Source organism: Magallana gigas, chromosome 9, assembly GCF_963853765.1.
Source record: "Magallana gigas chromosome 9, xbMagGiga1.1, whole genome shotgun sequence".
In the NCBI taxonomy this organism is placed as follows: Eukaryota; Metazoa; Mollusca; class Bivalvia; order Ostreida; family Ostreidae; genus Magallana; species Magallana gigas.
The window spans coordinates 49,965,965-49,981,962 of record NC_088861.1 but is presented as its reverse complement, the minus strand read 5'-3'; the positions used below and the strand labels follow the sequence as shown (position 1 = coordinate 49,981,962).

Here is a 15,998-nt window from a genome sequence, read left to right as displayed (position 1 = left end):
CTCAAAAAGTATTTTGAAAGTAAAGTTTGTTATTTGCAAATAATATATAAAACTCTAAATTCTACTTAGTAGAAGATACCCAGAATATCAATTTAATTACTGACTTTTCAATGTTATAGTTAGTAGAGCAAGAGTCTTACGTAAACTTGTTTCCATAAACTCTTCATCTTCCATTTTATGAAAAAATTTAGTTGATGTATCAACTATAGATTTGGATGGTAGAAAGACACTTTTACGGGGTGGTATAATTCTGTGTTGTTTTGTCTTTTGAACGTGTTCATGATAATCAACACGTTGACTTTCTGAAAAAAAATTCTGTTTAAGTTACCTTATAAAACAAAACAGTATTATGGATTAAATATGTATTTCAATGTATCTTTTCTAGAGTATGATTTTATGTTTAAAAAACATTTCATACGGTATTATAAGATACAATGTTTATAAAATTAATGCTATAAAAAACAATATTGCATCCTATCATACTTTCAATATAATATCATATAATACAATAAAATACCGTAATAAACAAAGTAAAGTTTGTTATTTGCAAAATAATATATAAAACTATAAATTGTACTTAGTAGAAGATACCAAGAATATCAATTTTATTACTAAATTTTCAGTGTTTTAGTCAGTAAAATAAAAGTCTTACTTAAACTTGTTTCCACAGACTCTTCATCTTTCATTTTATGCAAAAATCTAGTAGATGTATCAACTCTAACTGTAGATGGTAGAAAGACACTTTTACGGGGTGGTATAATTCTGTGTTGTTTTGTCTTTTGAACGTGTTCATGATAATCAACACGTTGACTTTCTAAAAAAAAAAAATCTGTTAAAGTTACCTTATAAAACAAAACAGTATTATAGATTAAATATGTATTTTCAATGTTTTTTTTCTAAAGTATGATTTTATGTTAAAATCATAGGTAATCACAAATTAAAAAGATTACCGAGACGAGGCATCACCTTTATGAGGTATCACCTTTATGATACCACCTTTATCATGTTATATGAAAATCATACTTTATGATCTTGGTTATTCATGGATACTGTTTTGAGACAATATCGTGTATCATCTATTAATTGTGTGATTATCATATGTTCATTTCATATGGTATTATAAGATACAATGTTTATAAAATTAATGATGTAAAAAACAATATTGCATCCTATCATACTTACAATATATAGCATACAATACAATAAAATACCGTAATAAACAATGATGAGATGCATTATAGTAATAAATGATATGATATTGTATTGTGTTATACATTATTGTATTTGATCACATAATACAATATCATAATACATAATATATGATACAATATAGTGTTTTATATTACAATATAATATCACATAATACATCACAAAATTGTACATTATGATATCATATTGAATATCAAAGTATGGTATTGTATCGTATAATACTGTAGTATAATTGATTCATAATATGATATTGTATCATGTACAATATCATGTAATATAGTAAATATTACATTATACAATATCATAAAATAATATATCATATAAACCAATACCATATTATACAACATCGCATGATACGATATTATATTATAATGGAAATACAATTTCATGTTATACAATATTGTACCATACAGTACATAACAACAGCAAAATACAATATCACATCATAAAATATTCAATTTTTTTCTTTAAATATCATATCGTATCATAACGTTTTACAATTTGACATATGGTATCATACTGTATCATATTAAACATTAGTGTACCATATCAAACAATACTATATCATAGGAATCATGTAATATCATTTACCCCCCCCCCCCCCAAAAAAAAAAAACACCCATCTATCAAGCAGGTTTGAATGAGGTAGGAGATTTTTTTAGCATGTTTGATAATGGAGATCAGGCTTTGCATCTGAGCTACCTCTGCGTTTCATTTTTATTCTAGTAAAATCAACTATGCAAGTTATTATCTTTTAAACATATCACATGTTCCAAAAAACTTAACCTTATCCAGCATCCGAAACTTATGGCCCAGGTTCAGCATTTTAGCCTGTCAGGTGCACCAGTATCATAAGACGCAACATCCATGCAAGTTTGGTGAAGTTAAGGTAAGTAATAACTAAGATATCATCATCAGAGGGCACCTGTTTCAAAAACTTTAACTAGCTCTTAAAACCTTTACTCCATCCAGCATCCGAAACCTATGGCTCGAATTTAGCATCCACGTCTGTCATGTGCATCAGTATCATACGACACACCTGCATCCATCAAGTTTGGTAAAGTTAGGACCAGTAATAATAAAGATAAATTGTTTAGCATCCTATATAATGGAGTTCAAGCTCTGCATCTTAAGCTTCGTCTGCGATTCATTCATATTATAGTTTAATCAACCATGCAAGTTTGAAATGGTACTATTATCTATTAAACATAAGACCTGTTCCAAAAAACTTAACTTTATCCAGCATCCGAAGCCTATGGCTAAGATTCGGCAATCAAGCCTGTCAGGTGCATCAGTATTATAAGACGCACCATCCATGCAAGTATGGTGAGATTAGGAAAGTAATAACTAAGATATCATTATTAGAGGGCACCTGTTTCAAAAACTTTAACCAGGTCTAAAATCCTTAACCTCATCCGAAACCTATGGCACAGATTCAGCATGCAAGCTTGTCAGGTTAATCAGTATTTCAAGACACACCATCCATGTAAGTTTGGTGACATTAGGACCAGTAGTAACAAAGATATAATCATCAGAGGGCATCTGCTCTAAAATGTTTAACCAGCTCTAAATAACTTTAACCTTCTCTAGCATCCGAAACCCATGGCTCAAATTCAACATTCATGCCTGTCTAGTGCATCAGTATCAAAAGACTCACCATCCATGCAAGTTTGGTGACATTATAGGACCAGTAGTAACTTAGATATTGCTATCAAAGGGCACCAGCACAAAAGACTTTAACCTGGTCCAAAAACCTTAACCTCCTCCAGCATCTGAATTTCAGGATTCAGATTCAGTATCCAAGTCTTTCAAGTCAACAAGTTGGTCCAGATGAATCACCCATGCAATTTTGGTGAAGATAGGACAAGTGTAACTTAGATACATGACATGCAACAAAAACGTTAACCAGGTCCGAACGCCGAAGCCGGCACCGACGCCGGGGGTATAGCATAAGCTCCCCCTAACTTCGTTTTGGTGAGCTAAAAATTAGGGATATAATATCAATGGTCTTATATGAAAAGACATGAAAGTAGTGGTTATTGATGACGCGGAGAGGAAGAGCAAGGAAAAGTTCATAATCACTGCAAACGTTTTCGCCATTCCTGTACTTTTACATTTGTACATAACTGTCTGAAGAACCAGGAATAGCGAAAACGTTTGCAGTGAATATAATCGAATTGTGATTAAATTTTGGATATTTACTTTTTTGAATTATTAAAATACTGTACTGGTTTTTTAATTTTGTTTTGTTTTATATAATCTAAAAGTCCAAAATCAAATAACATTTCGATCATATCCACTTAAAAACATTAAGAGTTCCAAACCAGTTTATACTCGAAATTTTTTTTGAGCTATTGAATATTTTCGTTCTACCGAATATCCGTTTTTTTGCGTGTCACAAAATTTGCGAAAATGGGGAAAATGTGTAATTTTGTCAGTTATTTTAGCTATTTAAAAGTTGGTTATAGCAAACAAAACCATATATGTAATGAATAATAAATTAATAATGAATAATTTGCAATGTAAAAGTGATCGCGAAAAATTCGGCTCCGAAATGTTGTTTTGAAATATTTATAAAAGCCTTGGCTAACGCATCGGCTTTTATATTTCAAAACAACATTTCTCGACCTCGGAGGTTATCTGCAACATTCACGAAAACTCGTACTTTATTTCTTAATCATAGCATTCGAAATTTACCGGTTATACAGTTATTCGATTGTCTTTTACCGATCATGTTGATTGATTGTCGGCTAGCGCCTCGGCTTTTATAAACAACATTTCTCGACCTCGGAGGTTATTCTGCAACATTCACGAAAATTCGTACTTTATTTCTTAATTATAGCATCCGAAAGAACAAGGGACGTTATTGGCCAAAAAATGCCGTGTTTTAAAATCGAATTATACCTACCATTTTCTAAAGCCAAGAATAAACAAAACTCAATGGTATATGATTTATCCATATAACTTTAGTGTAAGTATGATACATTTTACGTTAAACACGGCGCCTTTTTAAAACGAAACGTCCACATTTTACGAAGCCTTTAAGGTATCCGATGTACAATTGACCAAAAAATGATGCCTGGTAAGGTATATATTCAATGTACTCGTTTCATAGGTAAGGATATGTAGTTTCTAAAAATATATGTTTTTCCCGCCAAATCACAATGGGGAAGTAACTCTAGCTCTGCAAATCACGCATGGTAAAATACTACTTTTCTTTGACGAAAACATGTGTAATCATTAATAATATAATAATATTTATCAAATAAAAATTGCCAACATATTTTAATAAAATACAGTTTTTAAATAAATTGATTACCTTTATCAATATCTTTTTTTTTTTGCAAATCTTTTTTGACAATGACCATGACGACTCGCGCGATTTTTAACTCCCCCCCCCCCCCCAACGTCAGCCGTCGCATTCATAATCCAACGCATATTCCCGTTACCTGGTAATTTTCCTGTTTTCTATTCCTTTACGATTGAGAAATTGTATTTTAGAATTAAAAATCTAAATTGTTCAGTTTTTTTTCATTCAGCAAAATGTTTGCACAAAAAATATTGTTACTAATACAACGAAGTCGTGAATTGCGTGTCCCATCAGGTGTGTAAAGCGTTATGAGCAAAGCGTGCAAGAACCGTGTGAAATGTTTTATTAGAATTCATTCCAAACCTTTTACTCGAAGAAACCAATATATATTGTATTATCTTTTACTCAAAATTGTATCCTTTTTTAACAAAATAATTAAGTTAGTTTTAAAATGGAGCTCGAGACTGTCGATAAAATCTTACTACGATGTTTCCGTATCGGTACAATTGTGGAATGCACAATACATCAACATGCTTTACACAGTTATAACAAAATATGAATCAACCATAAATGACGCTGTGATGTTGTAATAAACATGCATTTTTTACACGATAAGATTGTGTACGAAATACCACACATAACATGCATTGGACATCGGCTATCTGGCTGGACCTGTCAATCAAATTTCGAGTATTTGATTTCATTGCATGGTGACGCGCCTCTTTTATGTAAACAGCAAAATGAAACGAATTGACTTTAAAGCAGTCAGAATCAGTATCTAATAGTATTATTTGAATGATATAAAATCCAGCGATTTTGAAAAAGAGTAAAAATATACCGTTCATGCACATACATGTAATATGAAATGCGAGAGAAGAAAATTGTTTGGAATCCCGATGAAAAAATAAATCAATGATTAGAAATTTCATTATTTGACTCTTGTTAACTTGATTTACGGAAAATAACAAGGAGATGTTTTAACACAATAATTACAATAAACGTGTACAAGTATTTTAACCTCGAAATCCGTATGCATGGTACTTATTAAAAATAGTTAGTAGCAAATACGCCGTTATATGAAATTAGGTATACAAAAAATTGAACAAATTGAATAGGGCCATACGATTAACAGACTACCCCAATTCAAGTTGTGCACAGTCACAATATCTACGAAATCAATGATTAAACGACCTACTCAGTATTTTTCGACGAAATACGTGACTTGTGCACTGCAACTTTTACTCTATAAATTAGGATTTTTTTCTTCATGTTATTGCCAAAGCGCCGCGGGAAAAAAATAACGTCATACAACGGCAAATAACGTAAAGCTGCTACAACATCACAATCAGCGTAACGGTGAAAAAGTTAAAATAACTCGTTTTAAAATTAAGAAAAAAAATATTTCTTGACTTTATGCATCAATTGTTTATTCTTTATCGTTTATTATGTCAAATCAAAAATAGTGCGACTTTTTGAAAATTTATTTCAAGCTCCGAAATCTACCGAGCTCATCCCGGAAAATCCCGAGCTCTCTGGCTCAATTGTACATCGGATACCTTAACGCGGCGTCATAAACATGACGGACAGGCTTAACTGGATTTTAACACAACCAAACATTTTTTTGAATTTTTTTTTTTTTGGTATTAGTATTTATTTCATAACTTTCCATTCCCTTTGTTTAGAATAAGAATTTCGTATTAACTAACCCGACATAGTTAGGGAATCCGTACTGCAGAGAAATACTCGAAAGCCAGTAGAGGTAAATGAATATATTATTCACATCCACCAAGTATGATTCCCTCTATTTTACTACGAAAATGGATTGTACATTCATAGCTCTGTTGAAATTGACAGAACTGAAATATAAACGATCCAGTTCTTACCAGTTTATCGATCGGTCGAAACCTTCAGCAACCTAAGAAAAATCCCGGACTACACGAAATAATCATGATGATGTCAGAATCAAATTCCAATAGTAGACGATTTCTTATACCTAACGTACTGATGTACGTAATAATAATTTTGTTAATTTTTTTGACTTTTTTCAACCAATTTATTAATTTGTTGATACAAAGATGTAAATATAAACAATAAATTAGCGATCAATGCAGAGAAAAAGAACGCGGGTAATGTAATTTTTTCTGCAATGTCGCCACATTCATTTACCGCATGAATCACCATAGAAAGCATTTTATTGTTTAATATCTTACTTATACTTTGTTAGTTTCTTGATTTTTTTCTAATACACAAATAACTACACGTAATTTAAGACAATCGACGCGCGTGGATAGAACAATTTATAGTCTGTCCCAAGTTATTGCTTCCATCACTTTTTGATGATTTTTAATAAAATTACACATACCTGTGAAAGAAATACAGTTGAAATCGTTAAAAGGGAATATATCCAAGATATCTTCATTGAACAATTATCCCTTTCCACTCAGAAAAATTCACAGGAACGAAAACTGATTCCTTACGGAGATTTATAATGGGGAATGTTTACATCTTTTCTCCATTCGGAATACACTCGGAATACATCGCGCAATTTTCTAACGTTATCATCCGGGCTTATTAATGGCTGTTGCAATGCAAAATCTCCGTAGACTTTCAATTTCGGGATGTGTATTGAAACCTGAAGCGGTAGAGGGGGCGTTTCAAAACAGATAATCTTGACATTTTTTATATTAGTGGATGAACGTAGTTTGAGCACAAAGGTATTTACTATTATTGAAATATCAAGCAAAAAGTGGTGGAAGCAAAAACTCGGGACAGAGTATAGCAACTTTATAAATGCGTGAATTTCACAATGAAAACCATTTACCAACCGGTGTTGTATAGCAGTTTTTCCCCCATAGTAGCTTCTCCCCCCGGAAAACCTACTATATAGTAGCCTTTCCCCCTGGGGGGAAAAGCTACTATATAGTAGCTTTTCCCCCATAGTAGGGTTTCTCCCTCACGTTTTTGGTTCAGATTTTATAAAAAATATTGATGGAAATCCAGTAAGGATTAAAATTAATGTTTCTACACTCCCAGGTTGCATACATGTACAACTGCATTCATCTATAAAGGCTAAGTTTCGTTTTGCCGATTTATTATTTTTATAGACTATGCTGAAAATTGAACATGTGTGTAATGGAATTACACATAAAACTTAATTTAGGTAATTAATTGAAAAAAAATACTTGGTTTTACAAGTTATACACTTAAATGCATAATTCTGTGTTCTGAAATTGTACTAAGCGAGAATGTTTTAAGAATTTTTTGATAAATCTATCAGACTGTCTGTCTGTTTTTGAAAATTTCATCAAGGCTAAACCTCTGTTTTAAAGAAATTGTGTTTCCAATGTTTCAGAGCCCGATTTCTAAAATCCTATTATAATTATTATAGTGCTTATTCTTAAGGGTCCAATGTCTCATAAACTAGAGATGACCATATCACCATATTTTCATAGTGGCAGTGGTTTACCACTTGTAGATGACTCTGAAAATTTCAGCCCTCAGGGTAGGGGCCATTGATGTTTCAGGGCCCGATGTTTAAAACCCCATTTCAATGATTGAATAGTGTTCTATAAGTGGGGATCCGAATCTCATATTCTAGAGATGACCACTTAACCATATTTTCACAATGATAGTGTTATACCACTAGTAGATGACACTGAAAATTTTAGCCCCCATGCAGGGTAGGGGCCTTTGTTGTTTTCGAGCCCGATGTTTGAAATCCAATTATAAAGAAAATGTATTTTTTAGGGCCCCATATCTCAAAAACTAAAGATGACTACATGAACATATTTTTACGGTCATTTAAAAGTAAAAACATCATTTAAAAATACACAATCGCTCATATATTTCCTTATCAAAATGATTGAAAATTACGATTTTGCTTTTCTTTTTTAAGAACTATAGATAATATGATTTAAATTTGGCCCCCATAATTCGCAATTTTTTAAAGTGTTTCGGGTACAGTAAATGTTATGTTATTTTTTAGAAGAGTTGATTTAAAATATATTTTTTACCTATTCATTTGATTTATTTGCACTCACTTGCAGTATATGACGTCAGAAGTAACGCTATTACTACAATTCAATCAAAATCAGTCAAAAATTGATATTTTTCTTCTCCGTTTACGAATGGGAAATATAGAGCGCATGCTTGAACAAAGATATTTTTTGTTACTTATTAGTCTTGGCTATATATATATCTCTCTGATTAAAATATTTTGTTTGTTCAAGCATGCGCTCTATGTTTTCTGAAAGGAAAACTGCTTGAAAACAAGCTGTTTTATGCTAAAAGTGCAAAAATGGCGGGAAAAGGTTGTCTTTACGATGTCATATATCTTTAATGTGAGCACTTGAATCAAAATGAACATTATGTTTAAACATCACATATATATCTGTACAAAGAAAAAAAAAGAATTGAAGTAATACGACGATGTTCATTTTAGGGGGCCATCTAAGGCGCCCATATCATATATAGTCCAAAGTTTACGAACACATTTTTTTAAAAAGGTACGCAGGTAAATTCATTATTCTTCAAAACATCTAATCAATTCATAAGATGACTAATGATATGATAAATAACTAGATAAATAAATCAATAAACTTTTATTCATAAAAGGAGCAACCGAAAATCAAAAATAAATAACCAACCTAAGCGCATACATGTATACGACTTTTTTAACTTGTTAGTTGATTAGAAGACCAAGCTTATATTTAAAAAAAAAGTAAGTCAGCTCATCACAATAGATGTGTTCGTTTTTTGGAGGTTTGGGTGTTTTTTTAATTACCCTTGTTTCATTGTTCGAAGAAATAATATGGTAGACAAGTAAATCTTTATTGCAAAAATATGAAACAAATAGTAATATACGATGTTTAGGTAAGTGAATCGTATATCTTGATTTATATGGCATCGTTTTCAAAATTGTATGTTTACAAATCACGTTGCAAACTTTAAAGTGGAAAATTAGCAAATAGTGAGTGTAAATATATACATAAGGTTAGTTCAGGCTCCATTTCACATTTTCCAAAGTAACCAGCAAAGATTCCGACATTGTTCTGGTTGTGAAGACATTTCACTTTTGGAAACAAAATGTTTACATGTCATAAAATCTCGCGTTTCGTAAAAAATGTGCTTAAAATATGAATATGCGTAACTTTAAAACAAAATTGTAAACACTAACTTTTCACATGCTTTTAATATATAATCAATTAAAATACCCCTTACCCATGATTTAGAGCCCCATCAATCAAAATAAAACTAAATTATTTCAGTTCTCATCATATCATTGTACCCTGTCTTCCGTTTGATATTTAGAAGAATAAATATATAATTGTTTTAAAGATCGTCAATTCGAACGGTATTAATTTAAAATTGATAGCCTTTTGGACGAAGGGAGTAATACATTTCCACTTTTTATTCCCTTCCTCTACAAAATTAAGTCAAGATTGTACAGTTAGTTCCCTCGGAGAAGCTTATGCAGAGATGGTACTACATTGGAAAATTAAAGCTCCAAACCAGCGCATTTTTACTCAAATGTGTTTTTACGTGTTCTTAACGTCGAAGTCGAACCTGTAGATAAGCATCGATTAGATGAAAAAGATTCGAGGTATTCCGAAATCCGTGTAAAAGGTGTTCCAAAAAGGTGTAAAAACAGGTGAAATAAACGATGATGACACATGAATGTTATGGAGGCGCGTGCCTTAGTTCATATTTGGGGTTAAAAAACCATGAAATACTATTTTATTCTATGTATTAATAAATGCGATAATTATCCTTTTTTATGAGAAATTAATATCATATCAATTATTGCAAATTATTGCCACGAATGGTCCACCATATACATGGCCGGAATGTAAAAAAAGGGGGAAAATCCACTATATAGTAGGTTTTCCGTGGGGATAATCTGGCTATAAAAAGGGGGAAAGCCCACTATATAGTCAGCTTTCCCTGGGGGGAAAACTGCTATATAGCCATTTTCCGGGGGGAAGAACTGCTATATAGCCATTTTTCCGGGGGGAAAGATGGCTAGGGGGAAAAGGCACTATATAACACCGGTACAATAATATACATGTACAAGAAAACTGATTAATTAAACAGATGAATAATATATTTTAACTTCTAGCAAGTATTAAGGACGAGCACAGGTCAATGCACTTTCTTTTTAAACTAATTACGTGTGCTTTGTATAGATAAAACCTATAAACCTGGTCATAGATCGTTTACAAACTGTTAGTCATTGTGTGGAGATCGTTTTCAAACCGTGATTTATTCAAATAAGACTTTAGTAGTTCCATCACTGTTAGTATGCACAAACATACATTCAGAGAGAGAGAGAGAGAGAGAGAGAGAGAGAGAGAGAGAGAGAGAGAGTTTATTTCTGTTCAACGTATAAAATATATAAAAATTAAACTTCACACTCGCAGTGTAAGAATCATATCAAACATAACAAACAATGTAAGACTAAGATATTGCTGATCATACTTCTATTATCTTCGGACTTGAAAAACAAAGGAACGACACGTTTTTGTTGTCGATTCGCGGAAGGAGCAAGTGATGCCGCTAACGGGCTAAGTATATATATAGCACGTGGACTCTGAAACTGTTTGGTTGATTTTCATCATCATATGCTATTGTGCATTATTTTATCGATTAAAGGATTTAATATATGACAACTAGATTAAATAAATAGCTTATATATAAGTGATTTGCAATTAAATGTACGTAAAGTTTTGTCTATCACACATTCTCTCTCTCTCTCTCTCTCTCTCTCTCTCTCTCTCTCTCGTTTCTTGGAACAAATGATAGCCTATAAACAAAAGGTTTCTAAGTGGTTTGATAAAGATGAAGTCTAAAATTTTAGACAAGATCACGAAAGACACATTATCTACTGATTCACTAATTCTGCGCGCTAAAAAAATGAATATTTTTTGTGTCTTTGCCTGTGATAACACTACGTATCGATTTTGTACTGTACAGTCCAATAAATTCAAATGACGTATAATTTGGACGCAAGTGGGGTTTGATTATTTATATTCAAATAATTAATCGTACAATTGCTAAAATCATATAAATATAAGTAATAAGATATCATTCTTTGAATATTATGAGGTGATAATTTCGGTCGGGGCGTGATCAAATCTATCATAAAGCCCTTCGTGCTTTATTGGATTTGATCACGCCCGACCTAAATTATCACCTCATAATACTCAAAGAATGATTCCTTATTCCTTTAATATACCGGTGTATGAAACATGTGCATGTTTTATAGGAAAAAAATAGATAGTTAGTAAATATAAAAATGTTTTATAGAAAGAAAATATAAGTTGAAATTAACTGCATATATTGTTCATATCGAGAAGGTATAATTGTTTTCATTAATATTTTAGATTTGATATCGCTGAATAGAGTAAAACCCTGGACACATTTCCAAAAAACGAGCAACGGCGGACTTTTTTCGGGGGCGGGGGTAAAAATGGGATTAATCGGGTGACAGTCGGCAGTTCATCAGCCGTTGTCTTGGACGATGTCGTATTCATTTTTCGTCGGCCGACCAATGTTGTGTCCGTCGGGCCAAGTTACATTTTTTTTTCTGCGTCAGTGACCGATTTCTTCAGTTAAACCAGTCGTTCAATACTAGTAGTCCATCGAGCAATTCTCGATCATCTTCCGACCTTCGGAAGACAGTTCTTATGTCTGTCGTTGCTAGGTCGATCTACATTTCGGCATTTGGATTTTCTTAAATGTCGGCCGACTGACGATCGAGGGTCAACTGGTCTTTGGGCGATTTTGACACATCGGCTGATGCACTGGCGATCAATCGGATACGGATTAGGTTTAACATTTACCGGCTATCGGTTAATATATAAGCGGCGGTCAGGCGCAGAACCCTTTTCCTCGATAAATTGAAGCAATGCCCACGAAGTTACAGGTGAATATTCAGCAATTTCGAACTTGTCTATTTAATTGGCCGACCATCGCTACTAGTCGAAAGTAAGAAAAGATCAAGGAAGACAAAGACAATATGACAATATGTCTAACGTCTGTTCTGGTTTTATGATTGATTAAACTACTTCGATCATATATGACGGATACAAATGGACTTAAAACATAAACTGTTTACTTAAAGAGGAAATTATTACTGCTTTGATCAATCCTTTCAATATGTTAGCGATTATTTTCTGTTATGATCTCAACAAAAATCCACTGTAAAAATTTTATATAATCGTTTACATCTAAATAGTGTGTGTGCTGTGATTTTCTATTGATTTATTTATCAATTTATTTATTTTTCGGTTGCAATTTCTATTTCTTTTTTACTTTTGGTTTCTCTTACGTATACAAAAAATTATTTTAGATTTTTATAAGATAAACCCTCTTTCACCGGTAAAAACCGGGTGTTACGCCGAGTAACTGTCCGTGTCGGATCGCGTTGTTTGAATTACGTTGTTAAAATGTGCAATTTTCTAATCCTTTTTGCTAAACTTCACATTGTTCACAGTTATTAACCGTCACCATTCTCAGTACATGAATTTATTATGATACAGAAAATAAGTATGTTCAATATAAAAGTGGTTAATGCATGTGAAAGGTTTTAATTTCAGCAAAGATTATTCATATTTCTATATATTATAACGATTTTTGGAGATCATTCCATGTTTAGCGTACACTAGTGACGTCATAATGAAAAATTACGTCATTTTAGTGCCTGTAGAATTTAGCCAGTATCGAACTTAGTACAATGCACCACATCAAAAACCAAAACTAAGACGTTGAAAATATGATAAATTTTGCGGCCAAATACGGCTAATAACGTCCCTTGTTCTTTACCGGTTATACAAGTATTCGATTGTCTTTCACCAATCATGTTGATTGATCGTTTTTTAGAGCGATTGTGACGTCATTTAAAAAGATAATACGTTCAACTTATTTGATTTAGCCAATGAAATATCACGTCACAAATATTTTATCAAAAATTATTCACAGCTGAAAAAAGATACATCATTTACCTTGTGAGATTTTTAGGATCACTTTTACAAAGTCAACAGTGAAGTAGTCAATGTCCAGGCGAACAAATCTGTATCTATCCTGCTTGTTTATTGCCACCAGTTTCCCAACGTAGATTACCTCTATCGATACAATTGCTATAAAACTCTCTGAGCGGCGATATCCATTCAAAGAAACTCGGTCTGTTTTGCATCCCACCATAGCAGCAACAGTTTCTATAATATTTCTTTTCTTTTCCTTATTGAAGTTTGATAAATCTCCCGTCACGTGAAAATAAACATGTTTGAACCCGTCCTCTGAAAATCAATATACACATTTTTCAAAACAATACAGAGTATTTAAAGATCAAACTTTTGGTATAAATTTTTAAGAAAAATTGAGTTCTATATAACATAGAACAAATTAGACAAAATGGTAGGATAAAGTGTACCCGGTTGTTTCTCGTAAAACCCTAATGCTCTCTGTCCTTTCGCATATTCTACACATTTGTTTTCGAGGTCTTTACACTCTGTCATTCTAAGTAAAAACTGCACAAACGTCACATCAGACTTGGTAAACAGGTTTTCAGAATCAAGAATCCTAATACAATCTCTTGCAGATCTCGCTTCATTCAAGGATTTAATGTTCTTAACTTTCTTTGAACCTAAATTAAACAAGACAAGAATGATGATAACGATTTTTTCCTACAGAAATTCATTTAACAGCAAGCAAATCTGGATACATTACTTTGAATAAGGTCTTTTAATTTTTGAAATTTTTCTTCCGGAAAGTGGTCTGCTAAGTCGTTAAAAAGAATAGCGAATTTTATTCCGGCTACCTCGTCATTATAGGTCTCGTTCAGGCTACCTTTATAGATAAACACATTAAAATACAAAACACATTATGTTGTAGACATATGTTTCATATAATTAATTACATTAAAACAAATTCTAATATTGTTTTCTGATATAACATGCTACAAAAATATTAGAACATCTAATCGACTACAAATCGACTATAATTGCCTTCCTGAAAATTATTTTCCTATGCAATTTGCAGACTTCTGTTGTTTGATTAAACTTTATGTCATTACAATCTCACCGTCATTTATTTCATCTGATAAGACCATCTCCGATTTCATTGTACAAGGTATAAGGTTCGATAAATCTGAAACAAAAACACTTTAAAATGAACAAATAAGTATAAAAGTTTTATAAAATGTGTTGCTTCATTGTATTACGGTTTATCTCTGCAAATTTTGATATTATTTTTATCTATATGCATCATGTTCCACTAAAATACCCTTTATAAAAACACGATACCAGTGGGACTTTACTGTTTGCGTTTCCTTGCGTATAAAAATGAAATATACTTCTGTAACGGTTTTTTAAGTTACAAATAAAAAAAAATCATTTTATAATTCGTGAGTTCGCTTAGGTTTTCTTCCTAAGAATCAAGTAAGAATCAACAAATGTAACAAAGCCTTCAACTGCCAATAGAACACGCAGTAATAAGATTTTCCTAGGGCCTAGGGCCCGGCTATGTGATTGTAGAACAACTAACCAGAATCAAAATACAAAATTAACCTATGATCAACTATCCGTAGACTGTGGATTTAAACAAACAATTCTGTTTGCTACCACTGTGCTACACAACCACTATCAATTCACCAATACACGGTCAGTCGAAAGTCACCAAGACACAATCGAAGTCACAAAGACACTATCAAGTCACTAAGACACAAGTTACAGAAGCAGGGTTAAGAACTGAGTGGTCTAGCTAACAATTCTGTTGCTTTCCGACACAGCTCAAATCCCTGTTCTGTAGAACTCTAACCGAAGAGATTCACCAGAAGACCGTTCGAGTCGTTCACCGGCAAAAGACTGACTAAGAATGATAGGGTGGCTGTATATATACCCTGCAAGTTCTCACTGATTGGTCTAATCATGCATCATTTCTATTGGGTATACTGATTATCACTGATTGGTCAGAAATGGAGGCATATGATTGGTTAAACACATAATACATTTCAATCCGGAAGTAAAATCATTACATTTCATATACCTTGTATTGTCTTTTTACAGGTACCGATGAAATTTTGTATCTTTATTTGGAAGGTAGAGTTTTCTAATTGTAATTGTTCTCTTTGTTTAATGACCAGCACAGGGTGAGGAAATGAACATGAAGATCCCTTAAATTCCTCAGCATTGACATTAATCGGTTGAAACCTGTTACTGTTTTTTTCTCTTTTTCTCCACTGAACAAGGATAGGCTCTGGGATCGATTTAATTGTCACTGTGACCCACTGTGTACCATCATCCTTCTCGTCAAAGTTAGCAAAAATAACCTCAGGAATATCTGTTAAAATAAAATGGTTCTTTTATTTGTAAGCAGAAAGGTTTTTTGTGACTGTATTTTTCCGGGAAAGGTATTACGTAATAATATGTCTGTCAGAAAAGGTATTACTATAATTCATATATTTCCCATTTATTCATCTAGA

The 15,998-nt window shown here is 32.4% G+C and overlaps 2 protein-coding genes across 6 annotated transcripts in view; one reads left to right on the top strand and one right to left on the bottom strand.

The window, feature by feature from the left end:
* The window catches only part of LOC117691114 (uncharacterized), a 139,913-nt gene that overhangs the window by 59,976 nt on the left and 63,939 nt on the right, over window positions 1-15,998 (top strand). The gene's annotated exons all lie outside the window — the stretch shown is intronic.
* Window positions 1-15,998, bottom strand: part of LOC136269659 (uncharacterized) — a 28,598-nt gene that overhangs the window by 8,447 nt on the left and 4,153 nt on the right. For 2 of the 5 annotated variants that reach the window (XM_066071106.1, XM_066071110.1), the window contains exons 6-12: window positions 15,563-15,856; window positions 14,600-14,665; window positions 14,246-14,365; window positions 13,950-14,162; window positions 13,522-13,815; window positions 653-814; window positions 141-302 (exon numbers count right to left, since the gene is read on the bottom strand). In XM_066071106.1, the coding sequence (XP_065927178.1) occupies window positions 141-302; window positions 653-814; window positions 13,522-13,815; window positions 13,950-14,162; window positions 14,246-14,365; window positions 14,600-14,665; window positions 15,563-15,856 (1,311 nt within the window). The remainder of the gene's footprint in view (window positions 1-140; window positions 303-652; window positions 815-13,521; window positions 13,816-13,949; window positions 14,163-14,245; window positions 14,366-14,599; window positions 14,666-15,562; window positions 15,857-15,998) is intronic. The other 3 variants (XM_066071107.1, XM_066071109.1, XM_066071108.1) reach the window with 3 other exon arrangements.